The sequence below is a fragment of the Pelophylax lessonae genome, assembly GCF_965119305.1.
Source record: "Pelophylax lessonae genome assembly, chromosome: 9".
In the NCBI taxonomy this organism is placed as follows: domain Eukaryota; kingdom Metazoa; phylum Chordata; class Amphibia; order Anura; family Ranidae; genus Pelophylax; species Pelophylax lessonae.
This window is the reverse complement of record NC_138776.1, coordinates 79,212,401-79,232,160: the sequence shown is the minus strand read 5'-3', so window position 1 is coordinate 79,232,160 and position 19,760 is coordinate 79,212,401. Positions and strand designations below refer to the sequence as shown.

General features: G+C 43.6%; 1 protein-coding gene across 1 annotated transcript in view; it reads left to right on the top strand.

Moving 5' to 3' along the window:
- The window catches only part of LOC309564225 (alpha-2-macroglobulin-like), a gene marked incomplete at its 3' end in the record, with an annotated part of 271,806 nt that overhangs the window by 57,347 nt on the left and 194,699 nt on the right, over window positions 1–19,760 (top strand). The window contains 6 exon segments of the mRNA XM_082268852.1: window positions 511–637; window positions 1,176–1,290; window positions 12,467–12,576; window positions 16,620–16,787; window positions 17,025–17,255; window positions 18,054–18,120. Coding sequence (XP_082124978.1) covers window positions 511–637; window positions 1,176–1,290; window positions 12,467–12,576; window positions 16,620–16,787; window positions 17,025–17,255; window positions 18,054–18,120 — 818 coding nt within the window.

Sequence of the window (19,760 nt, the reverse complement as noted above, 5' to 3'; positions counted from 1 at the left end):
AAAGTACAGTTACTCTAAAACTAATATTTACAAACTAGTGCTAAAAAAATGCCCATGCATAATAAAAAACAATACCTGTTTAGAGACAGAGCTTGATGTACCTATTATTATTATACAGGATTTATTTAGCTCCAACAGTTTGTGCAGCACTAATATAAAGGGAGACATTACAGTTACAATACAGTAAAAAAAAACAAGAGCGATAGCAAGGCCATGCTCATGAGAGCTTACACATGGGCTGAAAATTGTCCGAAAACTCCTTGTCCAACAGAAGTTGGTCTCTTGACCGGCGTCTGTCGTACGAGCATGCTGGAAAACCAGCAGACGATCTGCATCCGTGGTGGGGGGGCATTCCTACTATCAGAACACCATAGCACAGCAGGGATATCGCAGTACTAACATTGCATAGTTATTACAGCAGTGTTTTTAAAGGAATACAATATACTATTTTAGTTATCCTTGACTAACGGTAAACAACAAATACTTAAAGCCTATGGAATGTTTCCTCAGGTACACATATGGAAAGCCAGTATTGGGAGATTATAGGATCGAGATATGCCGTAAGAGAATCCGATATCATTGGGTTTGGTATGACGTCAGTGAGGCCCTCTATATCTGTGCAAACTACACTGGAAAGGTAAATTATTAGAAGAGACAATAATGAGCTTATCAATTTATATATTTTCTACTTTTATTTTTACATTTAAATCCTTTTGGATGTAAAAGGAGTACTCATAATTCCTTGATTTTGTTAACTTCTTACATGAAACAAATATCTTAGCAATGCTGAATATGGTTATATTATTATTGAGCCTGTACCATTAGCAGTCCAATGCCGGCCATACACTTACAAATTTTCGTTCAGAAATTTTTGTTTTAAGAAAATTTGTTTATTTTCTAAATGTTAGTGGGGTCAAACCAATGTCCGTTTTTGACTACAGTGACGGGAAAATTTGAAGGAGCATCTAACACATTTTTGTGTATGTGGGTATAGCTCAGAAATTACATTCTTTTTAAAATTGAATGTTGAAAGCAAAAGACAATTTTCGAACGACATTTGTCCATTCATCGAATGTTCAAAGAATTTTCCTACTAATATTCTTAGGAACATTCTCGTCCAAAAAAATCTATATGTGTATGGTCAGCATAAGTGACTCACTGCATCATCTTTTCAGCTGGATCATTCTGGATGTTCCACAGTCCAGGTAAAGTCTGAAACTTTCAATTTAACAAGAAGTGGCATGCTAATGAGATTGGAGGGCTCAGCCTACATTACAGAACAAGGTACAGGTAAGTCTAGGTAAGGTCGGCCTGGTATACACTAGTAGAATTTAATCTGACATTTTATGTTGTAAGAAAGTTCATTTGTTTTTCTAATCACTAGTGGGACCAAACTGATGTTTGTTTTCAGCCACATTGACAAGAAATTTCAAATGAGCAGGGCGGTAATTCTTTTTAAAATGTACACATTTCTAACAGTGTACTGTATGTGGGTTTTGTTCGGTAAAGTCCATTCATTCCAAGATTGAAAGTTAAAAGCAAACAAATTCTTGAAATATTTTTGAATGACAATTTTTTTTTGAGAATAAGAATTTTCATAGCAGTCATGACCAACGTACTAATCTTTTCAACCGGCGATGCTGAATAAGTTAAAAGTGATCCTAGCAGCTATTTAGCCACTGTATCACTTTTACATACAATGGAAGGTGGTTCTCCTCCCTACTTTCGCTGGCTCTCCCGTCCTGCCAGGAAGCCATGGGGCTGAAGTCAGTTACCTATGGACATTTTAGGTACCATATTTTGCCACCATTCCACATGCGTACGTAATTTTAAAGCATGACATGTTAGGTATCTGTTTACTCAGCATAACATATTTTTTATTTTTTACCAAGCTACTGGGTATTAGATTGTGTTTTGTGCATTAAAATTCATTAAAGTATATTTTTTCCAAAAAAAATTGCATTTGAAAAACAGCTGCTCAAATATCGTGTGACATAAAAAATTGCAACACCCACCATTTTATTCTCTAGTCCTTTTGAAAAAAAAAAAATCTATATAATGCTTAGGGGTTCTAAGTGATTTTCTAGCAACAAAAATACTAATTTTTACATGAATGACAGAAATGTCAGAATTGGACTGTTAGGCAAGTGGTTAAATGATTTGAAGGCCAGAAATATCTGTTTACTGGAGTGGGTTTCCTTAGGTGCTGACTGATTAGTTCTTCCAAGACATTCCCATGTCTGTGTTGCGGAGGTCCCCGCATGAGCCTATTGAGCTTTGTTAAAAGGGGTTGTTATAATAGAAATGTAAAGCTGTATTGCTCTCTGCCAGAGCAATTTTTATCAACTAACATAAGATTTATTAACTAGTTCAGCTCTTTGGACGTACATAGTGAGTCCAAAGAGTGAACTAATAAATTTTTTTTTTTTTCATTTTTGGGTACTGTAGTTTCTTGTGATTATATGAGTGCATGCAATTTTAGGAATTTTTTTGTTACAATAATATTTTATTGAAAGGAAAAACAGGGATATAAAAAAAAAAACAACATTGAATTACAATTGTGCATACTTTGAAACAGTACCAAGATCAAATCAGGTAAAACAAACAACAGAGCGTATATTTATAGGTAACATTTTCACCAATGCATACATAGTGGATAGGGATAAACCACTAAAAAAGGGGGTAGTATGTACCAAAGGAAAATGGGAGCTGAGTAGCTGGAAAAGAGGTATTGGGGGTGGGATGGGTGGCTAGTAAGGTATATATGAGTAACGGGATTTATTTATTTTTGGTGGAGGGCAAGGGTAATGGGATTTTTAAATCTTTTTCTTGGCACTGAGTGATGTTATATGTTATCGTGCTTTTGTGGCATGATGTTTCAAAAATAAAAGCTTACATATCGTTTTGATGCACGTCTCCCTCCTTCATCCCTTGTGTAGGGGAGGGAGGCCACACGTCCCGACAGGTAAACTAGAAGGTGTGTGAGGATGGGATCGTAGGAGATGTTTATTAAGCGGAGCTGGTATGAACCTCGTCTCTTAGGAGAGCATATTGATTTGACATCTGAAAATGTGTCCAGGGTGTCCAGGTGTGAGCGAATTTGGCAGGAGCATCACGCATTATGTATATGAGTTCCTCCATGTTAGCTATCCTACTTAGCCGCAATTTTAAAAATTTACATGTTTGGTATGTATTTACTCAATGCAACCTTTTATATTTTACCAAAAGACTACAATTTTTTTTACTCTGCAGGGTCTCTGCTTTCAGAAAAAAAAACATAATGTCCTGAGAGTTTATGAGGGCTATGGCCAAAAATGCAGTTTTTTTTTTTAATGTGTGCAAAAAATGAAAAAAGTAGTCTAGTGCCGATGTTGTTAGGAAAGTAAAACGATATACTATAGATCAAGGGTTTCCCTGGGGATTTTCCTGGGCTATATTGGAAGAAGAGGAAATACAGTGGGTACGGAAAGTATTCAGACCCCCTTAAATTTTTCACTCTTTGTTATATTGCAGCCATTTGCTAAAATCATTTAAGTTCATTCTTCTTCCTCATGAATGTACACATAGCACCCCATACTGACAGAAAAACACAGAATTGTTGACATTGTTGCAGATTTATTAAAAAAGAAAAACTGAAATATCACATGGTCCTAAGTATTCAGACCCTTTGCTGTGACACTCCTATATTTAACTCAGGTGCTTTCCATTTCTTCTGATCATCCTTGAGATGGTTCTACACCTTCATTTGAGTCCAGCTGTGTTTGATTATACTGATTGGACTTGATTAGGAAAGCCACACACCTGTCTATACAAGACCTTCCAGATCACAATGCATGTCAGAGCAAATGAGAATCATGAGGTCAAAGGAACTGCCTGAAGAGCCCAGAGACAGAATTGTGGCAAGGCACAGATCTGGCCAAGGTTACAAAAAGATTTCTGCTGCACTTAAGGTTCCTAAGAGCACAGTGGCCTCCATAATCCTCAAATGGAAGACATTTGGGACGACCAGAACCCTTCCTAGAGCTGGCCGTCCGGCCAAACTGAGCTATCGGGGGAGAAGAGCCTTGGTGAGAGAGGTAAAGAAGAACCCAAAGATCACTGTGGCTGAGCTCCAGAGATGCAGTCAGGAGATGGGAGAAAGTTGTAGAAAGTCAACCATCACTGCAGCCCTCCACCAGTCGGGGCTTTATGGCAGAGTGGCCCGACGGAAGCCTCTCCTCAGTGTAAGACACATGAAAGCCTGCATGGAGTTTGCTAAAAAAACACCTGAAGGACTCCAAGATGGTGAGAAATAAGATTCTCTGGTCTGATGAGACCAAAATAGAACTTTTTGGCCTTAATTCTAAGCGGTATGTATGGAGAAAACCAGGCACTGCTCATCACCTGTCCAATACAGTCCCAACAGTGAAGCATGGTGGTGGCAGCATCATGCTGTGGGGGTGTTTTTCAGCTGCAGGGACAGGACAACTGGTTGCAATCGAGGGAAAGATGAATGCGGCCAAGTACAGGGATATCCTGGACAAAAACCTTCTCCAGAGTGCTCTGGACCTCAGACTGGGCCGAAGGTTTACCTTCCAACAAGACAATGACCCTAAGCACACAGCTAAAATAACAAAGGAGTGGCTTCACAACAACTCCGTGACTGTTCTTGAATGGCCCAGCCAGAGCCCTGACTTAAACCCAATTGAGCATCTCTGGAGAGACCTAAAAATGGCTGTCCACCAACGTTTACCATCCAACCTGACAGAACTGGAGAGGATCTGCAAGGAGGAATGGCAGAGGATCCCCAAATCCAGGTGTGAAAGACTTGTTGCATCTTTCCCAAAAAGACTCCTGGCTGTATTAGATCAAAAGGGGGCTTCTACTAAATACTGAGCAAAGGGTCTGAATACTTAGGACCATGTGATATTTTAGTTTTTCTTTTTTAATAAATCTGCAACAATTCTGTGTTTTTCTGTCAGTATGGGGTGCTATGTGTACATTCATGAGGAAGAAGAATGAACCTAAATGATTTTAGCAAATGGCTGCAATATAACAAAGAGTGAAAAATTTAAGGGGGTCTGAATACTTTCCGTACCCACTGTATGCACATTAAATACACTAACCATAAGGATAGCTGATGAGCAGAAAAAAGTCAGGAAGGTCACAAGTTAATGATCACTGATCTAGATAAGGTACCAATCTGAGTAATAAAACTTATTTTTGTAATATTTTTTTATGATAAAAGTAAAAGAAAGCATCAGAAAACTAGTGCGAGGGGGCGTGGCCTGGCGCAGCATGTGAGAGGACGTGTGTGAGAGGAGCTCCGCCGGACCGATCTCCTTTACCGCTAATCCTGCAGCCCTCCGGGCACGATAATCCTCCCTTCACCTCCCGCACACCCGAGGCACTGACCTCCGCATGTCTCCGCCGAAGAAAGGCTCGGAAGCTGCGGCAAAACTGGCTGCATTCCGGAGGCTGGAGAAGGAGGCCCCGATCCAAGATGGCGCCGGCCCGTCGCTCGTGGTGGAGGAGCCGGAGAGCCCTGCTACATCCAAGGTATTGGAAGCGATTGCCACCTGCCAGACCATGCTGACGACTAAAATCGAGGAGGTGAAGGTAGATATATCACTGATGCGTCAGGATATGCAGAAGCTAAGGGACAGAGTTGGTGAGGCTGAACACAGAATCAGCGAGGTGGAGGACTCCCTCCCCCCATTGCAAAGCTCCTCAGACAGGCTGCAGCAACAAGTACACCTTATCCTTCAAAAACAAGATGACATGGAGAATAGGCTGCGCCGCTGTAACTTGCGGTTCATTGGCCTCCCGGAGGGCTCTGAAGGTGCAGACCCCTCATCTTATCTGGAACAATTGCTCACTCAAACATATGGCAGAGAATCCTTTTCACCCACTTTTGTTGTGGAACGTGCACATCGCCTCTCAGGGCGTCCCCCCCCTCAGGGTGCACCCCCCCGCACATTCATCGCTAAATTCCTGAACTATCGGGACAGAGATGCCATATTGCGCCTGGCCAGAGTTAAGGGGAACATTCCATTTGGAAATCACAAAATAGCGATTTTCCCCGACTTCTCTGCTGAGGTCCAGAGGCGCCGCAAGAGCTTTTTGGAGGTCAAACGCAGGCTGCGTATCAAGAATATCAAATACTCTATGTTGTACCCGGCCCGTCTTAGAGTGGAGGGTGAGGACCGAGCCCACTTCTTTGAGGATCCGGAAGCCGCCATCTCCTGGCTAGAAGGACTGGAAGCTAGAGCCTGACCACCTTGCCCTGGCGACTTCATGACACCTTCTCCCTGATTGCCTGTGCCTTGTGCTGCTGCTGAGGTGGGGGGGGCTTTGTAGATCCTGCGGAACCCAAGACTTTGTACCCCCCTTTCCCCCCCCCCCCCTCATTTCCCTGACCCACTGCTCCTGTATTTGCCCGGCGGAGCACCCTAGCTCCACAGATGGAACTGATTTTTCTGTTCTCTTCCTATGGATTTCCACCTGCCCATAGGTTTTGCTACCCAGCGACACACCCGTTGGTTTTCGCCCCCTACACCCGCTCAGGCGTGTGTTTGTGCCCAACTCCCCTGTTGCCCCCTGCGACTTCTGCTGGACCTGGGCCCCCGGGCCCCCTTGCTTGTCCTAGTTGTATTTTGCTGTATTTTTGCTGACTATCCTGGGGGTCCCTGGCCTCCTGATTTTGTTTTTTACCAGTCGCATGTGGGCCTGTTCTGGTTGAGGCACTTGTTTGGGAACAATTTATAATTGGTACAATCTCTATACTGTTTCTGTTCTATGCACATTGACCTCAAGTAATAACTGCCTGCTCTTTTACTGCCGTTTATTAATGTTAGTGTATGACTGTGGGGTTGTTAGTTCTGTGGCCTTATTGCCTGAGATCCTGGGAGCCTCCGCTCCACGCTCCGTATTACCCCTGCCATGGCCACATTGAAATTGTTGACGTGGAATGTCAGGGGTATGCGCGATAAGATTAAACGGACGGCTGTCTTTAATGTTCTACGCCGTGTCCGGGCTGACATTATAGTACTGGTGGAGACACATTTGGAGGGCCGCGTACAGCAGTCTCTCAAACGGCCTTGGGTTGGCTGAGTGCATCACTCTGCATATAGCTCGCACTCCAGGGGTGTGGCGCTTCTGGTGGCCAAATCGGTGCATTTCCAGCTCCTAGGATCTCAGGTTGACCCAATGGGTAGATATGTCTTCCTTAAAACGTCAGTCTATGGGGAATTGATGCTTCTGATGGCTTTCTATGTGCCCCCCCCCTTACTCTGCTGTGGTTATAATGGAGGGATTGGCGTTTATGGCACAATGCCCGGGGGCCCCGGTGATCTGGCTGGGCGACTTTAATAATGTGCTGGACTCGGGTCTGGATAGATCCGGTGGCGCCTCCCAGGCGCCGCCGGGGTCGTCCCCGACCAGGTTCTCCCGATTGGTGGAGAGCTTTGGTTTGACCGACTCCTGGCGTAGCAAGTACCCCGCTCAGCGTGCGTACTCCTGTTTCTCGGCTGCACACCATTCTATGTCACACATTGATCTGATATTGATGTCTCGAACCCTGCTCCCCAGGTTACTGGCGGCAGGCTTCGCCCCACGGACTCTGTCTGATCACTGCCCTTATTGGATACTGTTGTCCTTGTCCTGCAATAGACCTCCCCCGGCCTGGCGCCTGAATCCCGCCTGGCTCCCCTTAGTGTCTGATGGGAACGACATTGAGGGGACCTGGACACAATTCTTTTCTGATAATGAGGGTACTGCCTCCCCGGCTGCAGTGTGGGAGGCATTTAAACTGTTCGCCAGATCCACTATGATTTCCAAAATTAAAGCTGTTAGAGCGCGGGCTGCTGAGGAGATCTCCAGGGCAACGGCGAATCTGCTTGAAGCTGAACAGGCCTTTATGGCGGACCCGACTCCGACGCATGAATCCCAGTATAAATTGACCTCTAAAGTCCTTTCCCAACTTGAATATGAGAAGGCGAAATCTAAGATGTTTTTTCAGAAGCAGAATCTGTTTGCACATGGAGAGCGGGCGAGGAAACTCCTAGCATATTTAGTTCATTGTGAGGATAGGCCCCCGGTAGTTATAACTTTGAAGGATGACCTGGGTAATGAGATCACCGATCCTGCTGCGGTGACACAGTGTTTCCAATCATTTTTTAGTACACTTTACACCTCTAGGGCCCCCGCTGACTGCACTGACATGCATGACTTTCTGGACTCTATTGCCTTTCCCACATTGACACCCGACCAGTTGGCGACCCTCGAGGCACCCATTTCTGTGGAGGAGATTGCAGCAGCCGTGTCCGAGTTCCCTAGATCTAAGGCCCCCGGCCTGGACGGCCTCCCGATTGAATTCTTCTCCCAATATTCGGAACTCCTTTCTCCTAAATTATTGGCTTTGTTTCAATCTCTGTTCAAGGATGCAGCCCTGCCCCCTTCTATGCGGGAGGCGCTAATTGTGCTCATCCCCAAGCCGGGCAAGGACTTGCACGCCCCAGAGTCTTACCGCCCCATCTCTTTGCTCCCAGTAGACACTAAAATCCTTGCGAAAATTTTATCCCTCCGTCTTAACAAGGTGATCCTTTCACTCATACACTCGGACCAGGCCGGGTTCATGCCTGGGAGGAACACCTCATTTAATCTTCGCCGGTTATTCATGAATCTCCAGGCACAACACGACGGAATGGGCGGCAGGGTGGTGGTCTCCTTGGACACGGCTAAAGCATTCGACTCGGTAGAGTGGCCATTTCTATGGACCTGCCTGGACCTATACGGCTTTGGACCTAATTTTATTAAGTGGGTCAAACTTCTATATAGCGCCCCGGTAGCTAGGGTCCTGGCCAACGGCTGGCAGTCGACCGCCTTCCCTTTATCCCGTGGCACTCGACAGGGGTGCCCCCTCTCCCCCCTGCTGTATGCCTTGGCCGCGGAGCCCCTGACGATGGCCATTAGAGCACATCCCGGGATTCGTGGCCTACGTAAGGGACCGCTGGAGGAGAAAATCAGCATGTATGCTGACGACACTTTGTTATATTTGGAAGACTCTCGAGATTCCCTGCTCACAGCCCTTTCTTTGATTGAACGGTACGGACGGTTCTCCGGTTTTCAGATAAACTGGGATAAGTCACAAATTCTCCCGCTTGACGAGAGCCCGCAGGCGATCGCCCCCGCAGACCCGGCCCTGCAGTGTGTATCCCGTATTAAGTACTTAGGGATTCAGGTGACAGCTAGCTCAGCAGATTATGTCCCAGATAACGTTCAACCCTTGTTCCCTCTGCTTAAGGCCAAAATTCAAGTATGGTCCAAATTACCTCTGGGAGTGATGGGTAGGGTCAATTTAATTAAAATGATTCTTCTTCCCAAAATTCTCTATGTTGTATGGCATTCTCCTATATATCTGCCACTCAGGCTGTTTAAGCAGATGGAATCACTCCTCAAGACCTTTGTTTGGGGTGCTAACCGGCACAAGATCTCCTGGCGCAAACTCAAAAATCCTACAAATCTAGGGGGGTTGGCCCTGCCGGATTTTAATCTGTACTATCTGGCAGCTCAGTTATCCCAGTTCTTTCACATTGATAAAACGGATAGAGAACGCTTCTTGACCCTGCTCTGCCCTGGGTGGGCTCATCCCCTCGGGGACCCCCTCCTAGTTATCCTTAGGGGCGTCAGGGGCTCGCCGGAGCCCCTGTGCCCCAGATCTCTCCTATATCACTATTGTCGGATCTGGGAGGTGGTAGCGTCCAGGCTTCGATGCCCTCCGTTCCATACACTCACCCCTCTGTGACATAATAGTACATTGCGTGAGTTCCTCTCCATCCCTGACCTGTCGATATGGAGTGGGAGGGGTATTCTCCTCCTTAGCCATATCTCCACGACCACTGGTCTGCGGTCTTACGAGACCCTGCAAGACCAGTTTGCGCTCCAGGGCCCCATGCACTACAGATACTTACAGCTCTCCCATGCTTATAGATCTCAATTCCCTGACGGTCCTCCTGAGATAGAATCGGTCACCACCCTTGAGATTGTTAAAAGTACAGAACCCAGTCACCTTATCTCCATGTTCTACTCTGAGCTCCACACACCTTCCTCGACCACTTTAGCTTATGCACTTAAGACCCGCTGGGAGCGCAATGTGGGGGCCATGGAGGATGAGGAATGGGAGGATGCCCTGGAGACGTGCCGCAGAGTGTCGCCAAAACTGTCGGATCGTCTTACCCAGACCTTTATAATACACCAGGCTTATCTCACCCCGCTCAGACTGTCCAAATATCACCCTGACTTGGTCCCCTCTTGTCCTATGTGCGCAGACCCTGATGCTTCCTTCTTTCACCTATTGTGGAGCTGTCCCCAACTACAGACTCTATGGCAACAGGTAGTCGCATTTCTGCACGACAAAATGGGGTCTCCTCTGCAGCTCTCCCCTAAGGAGTGTCTCCTGGGGGTCTATCCGGATGGAGAGATGCCCAAATCCACTGTCATATTTCTTCAGGAAACTTTGTTTATAGCGCGTAAATTGATAGCCAGGCGGTGGATGAGACCTACTCCTCCTACTCTAGGAATGTGGATTAAGGAAATTAATAGTGTCATCCCATTTCATAAACTTTTATATAAACATAGGGGGTGCCCCCAGAAGTTCAACAAGATTTGGGACAAGTGGGTGCAGTGCCCTGACACAGCTCAGTAGTACAGTGGGTAACTATTTTATGCTGACCGCCCCAATTGACCTAATATTGTCTGCTCGAGTGTTGGGCCGAAAGAAAGTAACTGATTACTGCCTTATTTTTACTATGTCTGCTCTGTTTCTAAGTGTTAATCACTGTGTATATTTGTATTTTTTTTGCTTTTGTACTTCTGTGTGTTATGAATCTGATCGAAGTTTCAATGCACGGTCTATTTTTGTATTGTACCAAAAGTTTCAATAAACCTCACTGTTTTAAAAAAGAAAAGAAAACTAGTGCGATATTTGACACTGTTTTTGTTAAACTAATGCATCAATATCTGGTTCGATGGATGAAGTAGCAATTCTCAATGAATTCTCAAGGTGCTCTTCAGATATTTTGGTTCTAATTTTTCCCTTCGTCGCTTCATCCTTGAAAAAAGTTGCTCACAAATATAGATGGTGCCGAAAATGAATGACATGAATAAGGCATGATTGTGATGAGTGGGATATTTTTCTTTGGGAAGATAAAACTTTTAAAAAAAAGTCCAGTAAAGAAACACTGTTTTTCTTTAGGTGCATGTTTTTACTAAGCCCCCGTTCACACTGAGGCGACCTGTCACTGTCAGGCGACCTGGTCGCCTGACAGGTCGCCGTAGGTCGCCTTCCATAGAGAAGCTGCGGACCCGTTCTAATAGGAGCGACACAAGTCGCTCCGACTTAGAAAAAGGGTCCGGAGCTTCTTTGGGGTGACCCGGAGCGACCTGCATAGACTTCAATGTTATGAAGTCCGTGCCGACCGCACCGAGGTCGCGGGGCGAGCAGCGTGCCGCGACCTCGGAGGTCGCCCCGGGAAGTAGCGTCGCTGCAATGTGAACGGGGCCTAAGTGTAATTGCATTTGTTACAAAAAATAAAAAAAATAAAAATCAACATTTTCAAGTAAGTTTACGCTGGGCTGCATTCATAGCTGCCTCGGTCTATGGACCACAGGTTGGGCACTCCTGCTATAGATAAGTTATTTTTTTTAACGTTAACATTTGTTAACAATGCTTTTAGTGGAAGTTAAAAGTTTTCAGTGATTGTGAAATTCCAATTGTATGTTGTAAAGACAGAAGTTAGTTTACATTTTTTTTTTTTTTAAGCAAATTTGCTGAGGATATGCCAAAACCTTCAACCCAAAATTGAATTTAGTAAAGGAGTAAAGCAGGTTGACTTTCAAAATTAATTTTCAGTTTACAATTTAGTCAATTCTCAATTATCTAAGTGAATAAAGTAAATGTTATATTCCCTTGCATGTTGTTATTGGGTATTCTTTGCAAAGTTGATTTTCATTTTGTTTCATCCCATTCGCTAAGATATATGAAGATAGAGTTTGCAGAGTGAGCATATTCCACTTTTTTAATAAAACTAGAAGGAAAAGCGCATAAAGTTGTTACATTGTAATCGTGACACATAGCTGCTGATTGAATGTTGTGGTTTACTACACTTGTGTTCACCAAATACTTGCTGAATTGTTAGTAATTGTAATAAGTCAGGCTTTGTGTTCCTTTTGGAAACGTGACGCATTTCAGAAAAACAATAAACAAATATTACCAGCCAGTCTGCAACAAACTGAGTTACCCTGTCTAACAGTTCTTGGTAAAACAAGGGGTTTAGTTTGCACACATTTGCAAATATATACATAAGCTGCAGAGGCCACGTCACAGCCAAGCCCCCCAACCCCACCCCCAAGTGTACTGCAGTCCTAACTCTATAAATCTGTTCCTTTTTCTAACTTTGCCTGTGTTCCTTTTTTCAACTTTGTGCAGGAATTGAGTTATCAGCCAGCAGTCAGACAGAAATCTCAAAAATCATAAACAAAGTGGTGTTTGTTGACTATGAAAGCACTTACAAACCTGGAATCCCATACAGTGGATTGGTGAGTTATACTACGTTGTTCTCCATCTGCTATCTTGAATTATGATTACTATTTAAAGCAAACCTGTGCTGAGACACTGTCATTGCTGACCTACCTAGGTTAAGTTTTGTTGTTTCAGCATCTTCTAGATCATTAACCAAAAACAAGAATACAGATTAGCAAATCAGACTGACGTCAGAACTCCACATCTGCAAACTTGGTTTGGATAAGTGACCCATGCTAGACAATTATAATTTTTAGTAGTAGTAGTCAGCAAGGACAGCTTCTACAGTATTTCCTTTAATTGCAATAATCACTTTAAGGCCAGCTACACCTGAAACCGTTTTTTTAGAGTTGGAATAAGGTAAAACTCCTCAATATAATACAGAGGGCACTTAATACTTATAGGATATATAGAAATTAATTTGCGCTTACCTTTTAACCTAAAAAAGTGTACTTGAAGGTGCTGCTTCTTAAAAAAAAGTCTAAATACATGGCTCACTATAAAAAAAAAAAAAAAACATGACTCGCAACCTAAAAATGTTCAACATCAAACTCAATACTCATGCACACAAAAAAAAAGAAAAAAAGTATTTTCATATTAAGTCTATAAAAAGAGAAAAATTGAATAAATAAGGCGATACCAAAAAGAGTCCCATTAAATGTGTTGAAATAGGTGAAAAAGATGATTCCTAAAAAGCGGTGCTTTATAGTGCCCCATCCCACATGCATTATGTGCTTCTCACCAGAAGGACTGGATGTCAAATTAAAGAGTCGCCCAGGGCTTTCAGCTTCCGCATTCCATCGGCAGCGCCTGCATCATATGGTGGACTATTATCTAGGGGCGAAAATAGAAATGGAGAGCTTTCCAGTTGATGATCCACTGGGTTACTGGGTCATGATAATAAACCACTGGCCAGAACTTGCCCAGTATGCAATTGAGTTGCTGGGCTGCCCTGCATCCAGCGTGCTTTCTGAACAGGCATTCAGTGCTGCTGGAGGTTTTGTTACTGATAATAGAACCCGTCTGTCCACAAACTCCAAGGACCGTCTGAATCAAAATGAATCAGTCCTGGATTACCAGCAGCTATGAAGCCCCTGATGCCACTGATTAAGTGTTTTTGGTATGTGGAATCTCTGCAAGACTTCTAGGCTGCCTAGTGTTGTGGATGTTGATTTTATCTGGAAGAATTTTTTTGGTGTAGGTATCATGGGCTCAATTAACAGCCAAAGACCAATTTTTCCGCACCTGTTTGACAGATCATATTATTTCAATTTTTGACAGCAAGGCCAATTCTTGCTTTCATCAAGAGTACCTCTATAGGGTTACAGTGTGAAGGTGCCACAGACACCCAAAGACCAATTTTTCCACACCTGTTTGACAGGTGAATATCATTTAAATTTTTTACAGCAAGGCCAATTCTTGCTTTCATCAGGAGTACCTCTATAGCAGGGATCCTCAAACTACAGCCCTCCAACTGTTGCAGGACTACATATCCAACGAGGCATTGTAAAACATTGTAAAACTTTGACAGCAAGGCAAATCTTGCTTTTATCATGAATATCTCTATAGAGTTACAGTGTGATGGCACCTTCGACACACAAAGACCAATTTTTCCACACCTGTTACTTCTATCCGAAGTGTGCAGAAGAGAGACACCAGAATTTATCCAAAAAATCTCTAATCCTGTTCCCAGTGCACTACATTGTTTTTGGCTTTAAAAATGCGATTATTTCTGCAGTAGCTTCTACACAGTACAGATTCTTCTACACAGTAAAGATGTGCCACTTTACAGTTAGACTAAGGGGACCACCCGGGAACTATATTAAAAGGAATTTTTCATTTTTATTGTTATTTCTCATTTTGATGCTTTCACTTTAAGCATCAGTAAATTACTGCTCATTTAAAAATGACATTTTTTACAAACTTTTTTTTTCTGATACATGTTCTGCAGGTCAGTACCCGGACCTCCACAACCATTGTATGCCCAATTACTTGCATATAAGCCTTCAAAATGGGCATTTTTGATTTTTCCAGTTCAGGTCCCATAGACTTCAATGGGGTTCGTTATTCGGTTCCGGACTTTTACGACGTTCGAAAGTTCTGGTGTGAACCGAACAGGGGGTCGTTCGGCCCATCCTTACTTGTGGGGTTCTCATGATATCCCACTCCCAGCTGTCTCTCAGCAACAGATCTTTGGACATCAGAGAGCAATATAATACAAACTGTTCTTCTTTAGGCATTATCTCAATAAAAAAAATGAAAAGCACTTAAAAGACAAAAATTACATTTGGCTACCACATGTTTGCCAGTAGTAGGTTAGTGGGGCCTTGCCTTAGTGTAGGCTTTTGGAAAAGTCGAATTTTGTATACTGCAACAAACCTACATCTTAGGCATACTCAAATGCACAGCCTGCTAAATGTAAAAAAAAAAAAAAATAACTCCTACGCATTGCGTGGTGACTAATACCGGCTGGTAAACATAACTTTTATTCTTTGCTCTTCAGCACCTAAACCCACCCTCACCCCCATTTTTTTCCCATCCACCCCCTCTTACCTGTGATGCCGGGGACTCATCAGAAGGCTTACTTATCTGCCCAACAGATCTAGCATTGTCTTATTGTTATCCAATCATTAGGGCCCACGTCACCATCTGGCAGCCAGGTCCCCAATGGTGCACACCAGATGGACGCTCATGCCCCTCTCAGAATCACTTCGAGCTGGGAGAAAGAGGTGTGTTAGCATGGTGTGTTTTAAAAAAAAAGGGGGGGCTGTAGCAATAGTGTGTTAAGAGAAGGGCGTGCATGGTGAGTTGCATGACAGATCATGAAAGAAGATAGGGTAAAGTCATGTTTGATGGTGAGTGAAGAAAGGGATACAGATGCAGTGGGTAATCACAGGAGGGAGGGTGTGGTCTGTGCTAAGAGAAAGGGTGCTGATGTTGTGTTCTGAGAGAAGGAGGGGTTGCAGGTATGGTAAAGGAAGGGTTTCACTGAGAGTGAAGGAGAGGGTTTGAGTGATAATGTAAGGGCGGGGGGTTGGGAGAATGTTGAAGAGTGGTCGGGTAAAAATGCAAATCATAGCCGACTATTGTTGTTTACTGGGAAGGGGGTCCAGGCAACCAGGCAGTGAGACTGGATGTGCTACACACGTCCTGTGTACAATGATGACCTTGTTTTGGGTGTGTGTAGAACTCCCAAACTCTTTAACTAGTTAAGCATCCTTTTGGATTACATATAAATACAACATCTACCAAGTATTAGGGCTCTTTCATTCTCGTGGCATTGCCTACAGCCCTCTGAAAAAAGATTGGCAGTGGATTATTTTTAAGAGAGTAGTATAGCAGTGGCTAACAGGCATTCAGGAAGCGATCCTGCCACCTCCTGAATGTCTGTTTTACTTTTTTCTCAAGAAGAATTTTGAACATCAAAATCCCATCACAACTGTAAGTGTTTGGCTCTTGGCTGCAGCGTGCTTCCAATGACCTTGGTGAGTGAGTCTGTCAAACTCTGTAGGCCAAGTCAAAATTGGCATTGCTGCAAAGCAAAGCATTGAGGCCATTAAATATGTGCAGCGCTGTTGGGTTGCAATGTTAGAATTTAAATGGGTGGGGCAGTAAAACTGCATCTCAGTTAACAGTTTCTACCACCCCCTAGCCACTCAGGTGAAGGAGCCATTAGTTACATTCATAGATAAGCAACTTTTTCAGAGCCAGTAAAACTACTTTCACCAAATCCAACCTCCTCATAACTTTATGATGTATGCTAGGGAGAATTTACTAAGACTGGAGCAGACAGAATCTGGAACAGCTGAGCAAGGCAACCAATCAGGCTCGAGTTTCAACTTGTTCAGTTAAGCTTTCAAAATAAAAGCTAGAAGCTGATTGGTTGCCATGCAAAGCTTTTCCAGATTCTGTCTGCTCCAGTCTTAGTACTGTCTGTTACATCTCAACTCATCACAAACTTCAATGTATCACAGGTACAATATAATGTAAAGCGTTGCGTAAAATTGTAATATTATATAAAAAATTGTATTATTTTTACTATATTTATGTTCCTCTACAGCTTGCTGTAACAAATACCTTTGGTGATCCTCTTGCTGGCCATACTGTGCATCTCAGTGTTTCAAACAAAGACTTTACAAGCAAGCAGACTCTTGTGACCAATGAGAAGGGGCGAGTGTCCTTTACAATTGAGAACACGAGCAACTGGAAAGGACAAGCAATACTTGTGGTAACTATTTGAATAATTACTTCTGGGTTTGGAAAATAATTTTGCCCTTTTCAGGTACAAGCAAATAGGGTCTGGGGAACACTGGTAAAGTCTACCACAAAGCTCTCCTCTGCTTAAACTATGACAAGCAGGTGAGGTGCTATACTGCCCTTAGTGGTTATTCTAATTATTGTAAGGAAGTAGGTGATGGTGTTATAATATTTTATCTATATGCTTTTACTGTTGTTTCTTTTATAGGCCAGAACAAACATATCAGAGCAATGGCATTTGCTCAACTTAATTACACCAGATTATGGTTATGCTAAACTCAACCTTAATTCCGCCTACTCTCGTAGCAAGAGTTTCCTGAAAATCCACTCCTTTGATGTGGTTCTTCCATGTGATGGGCAGCATGAGGCCAGGGTGGAATATATCATTAAGCGCACAGAGCTGGAGCATAAAGTCAAGCACATGGATTTGCAGTATCTGGTAAGCCTTGATTTTTCCCATCCAGATTGCTTATTGTCAAGTATGTTCTTTTTTGTACTTCATAAACTTGAAGAAATACCATTGAAGAGGTTGTAAATCTCAGACAAGAAATATGAACAAAGCACACCCTTCTATAGTGTATATTTGTCCCAGTCCAGAGCACTAAGTGTTATTTCCCTCAGCTGTCTCGTTCCTTTGCTATTTGTATAAGTTACTTCTGACAAGTTTTCCTGACACTAAAGGCCCGTACACACGTACCGATCGTCGGCAGACAAGCGTCGGCCGACGAACGATCTGCCGATTGTACGCTTGTTACTATGATGCCTCTGACAGCCGTCAGCGCACATTCTGCCAACAAGAATCTGTCATGCAAGCATTAAAATTTTTGTATGCCGACACCAGAGCGGCCGATTGTTCGCCAGTCAGTACAGAATTCGGCCGACAGACCGCAGATTTGCAAGACTGGGCATGCTCAGAAAAGAAAAAACACAGGGAAAGTTAACCATTACATGGCGGACAAAATTCTTGTGCTGTCTTTGCACTTTTCAACAGACACCGACAGCCCGGGGACAAAAGACGGCCGATCGTTCGCCGACGATCGGTACGCGTGTACGGGCCTTAAGAGAAAAGAGGAGACAAGAGGGACGGAGCTCCAGCATGCAGCCTGTCATTTACAGTCTCAGTTCTGTTCCTGTGTGCTGTGTGAAGGGGATGTTTCCCTTCCCTACAATCAGATCTCAGGGCTTTTCTCACAGATATCTGCAAAATTTAACTTCAGCTCCTTTTATTCATTTTCAGGTAACTTCTAAAGGATCAATTCAGCAGTCTGGATTATTGTCAATACCAATTTCCGGGGGAAATGAAGGTAAAGAATTTTGTCAGAAAAAAAAATGAAATGTTTTAAAGGAGAACTCCAGAAAATAATGAAGGTGGTAATCTGGATCTCTCTTTTTTTTGTTTAAAATGTACTGCTTCACTAAGCACAGATAGTTCAGCTTTTGCTATAAAGTTCCAAGAGGAGAGAAACGGTTCTTTTACACAGCAGCCACTCTGCCTGCCCTTCTCTTATCTGCCTATTTACTATTATAGCGTTGCATTTAGTGAATGGGTTCACAGAATGCTAAGCACTCCGTGATTGGTCAAAGAAAGAGGAGGGGCAGACAGTGCTGTTCCAAACAACACTATGACTGCTGTGTAAGAGATCTGTACCTGGTATGTTGGAGCACAAAAGTATGCAGGAAGGTTACTCAATATTATACATGTGACCAGCACATGCAGCTTAGATTTCCTAACAAACTTCCAGCAACTGATTGGCTTCAATGCCAGGCCTATACCTTGTCCACATGCACGGATGCAAGCTCCCACACTCTCTCTCATCTTACTGGTCACCAGTCCTGTAACCACCTTGTGGGCAGGGCTTAGGCACCCTAGTGGAAGACACTAAGAACTACAATCGCTAATTGCCTTGGTTCTAGGCAGGAGTTTACCATCATGCGATATGAACAGTGACATGTCCAGTTACAAATGAATATGGGAAATTAACTCACTCTGTAACTATGTGCTTGCTTTCTCTCTCTCTGAGAGGCCCCTCTACAGTTCTTCCATAACTCCCAGGCTAGGTCCCTAAGTATGCTGTACCATGGGTCTGGTAGCAAAGGGGATAAGTACAACATCCCTTCGCTATCAGAGTAACCTCACCCTAAGCTTAGTCACCTATTTCCTGGCTGGTTGGTTGCCTTAAGCAATGATACAAGCTTGGTTGTCCCTGAGAACGGCATTATGGCCCATACTAAACAGCATCTCTCTACTGGACTAAATGTACTGAATCTCCATTAACTATCTCCTTGATGCAAGCTTTGTTCTTTGGATATGCCTAGCAATGCACCACTTAGACTTCAGACCAGCTATTTAGAGGAATACAAACAGTTTTTACTGAAGAAATGAAAACATAAAGGAACAGTTCTTTTAAAGCAACTTCTCACATAATCCTGTACAAAGGTGCTCTCGGTGCCCATTGGTTAACCATACCTGAGTAACAGCAAAGTCTTTTAAGGAGTCCATAAAGGCAGAGTCCACAATGGCACATAATCAACAGGAACTAGCAAAAAGTCTATAGGGTCCATAGTTGGCATCATTCCTAAAAATACAATTAGTCCATCATAGGTACCCAAAAGTCCAGCAAGTCCTCTGATTCCTCATTCCCTTTAGGAAACCTCGATTGGCTCCAGGCTGGGCTCAGTCCAGCAGCATAACAGCCTACATTTTGTCAGTGTTCCAGCAACAGAGCCCCTGCTTATATGGGATGACCTGTGGGGGGGGGGGGGGGGTAGGCCCCAGGATTTGGCAGGAAAACTTGGCCAGCAAGGTTAACCCCTTTCTATTGGACCCATCCACCTGGCAAGTCAAACCAGGGACACAACAATATTGTAATAGTTGTAACAGAAAGACAGCAGACTTGACCCAGAGAAACTTAAAGGGGAGTACTGCCCATTTTTGTGTTTATTA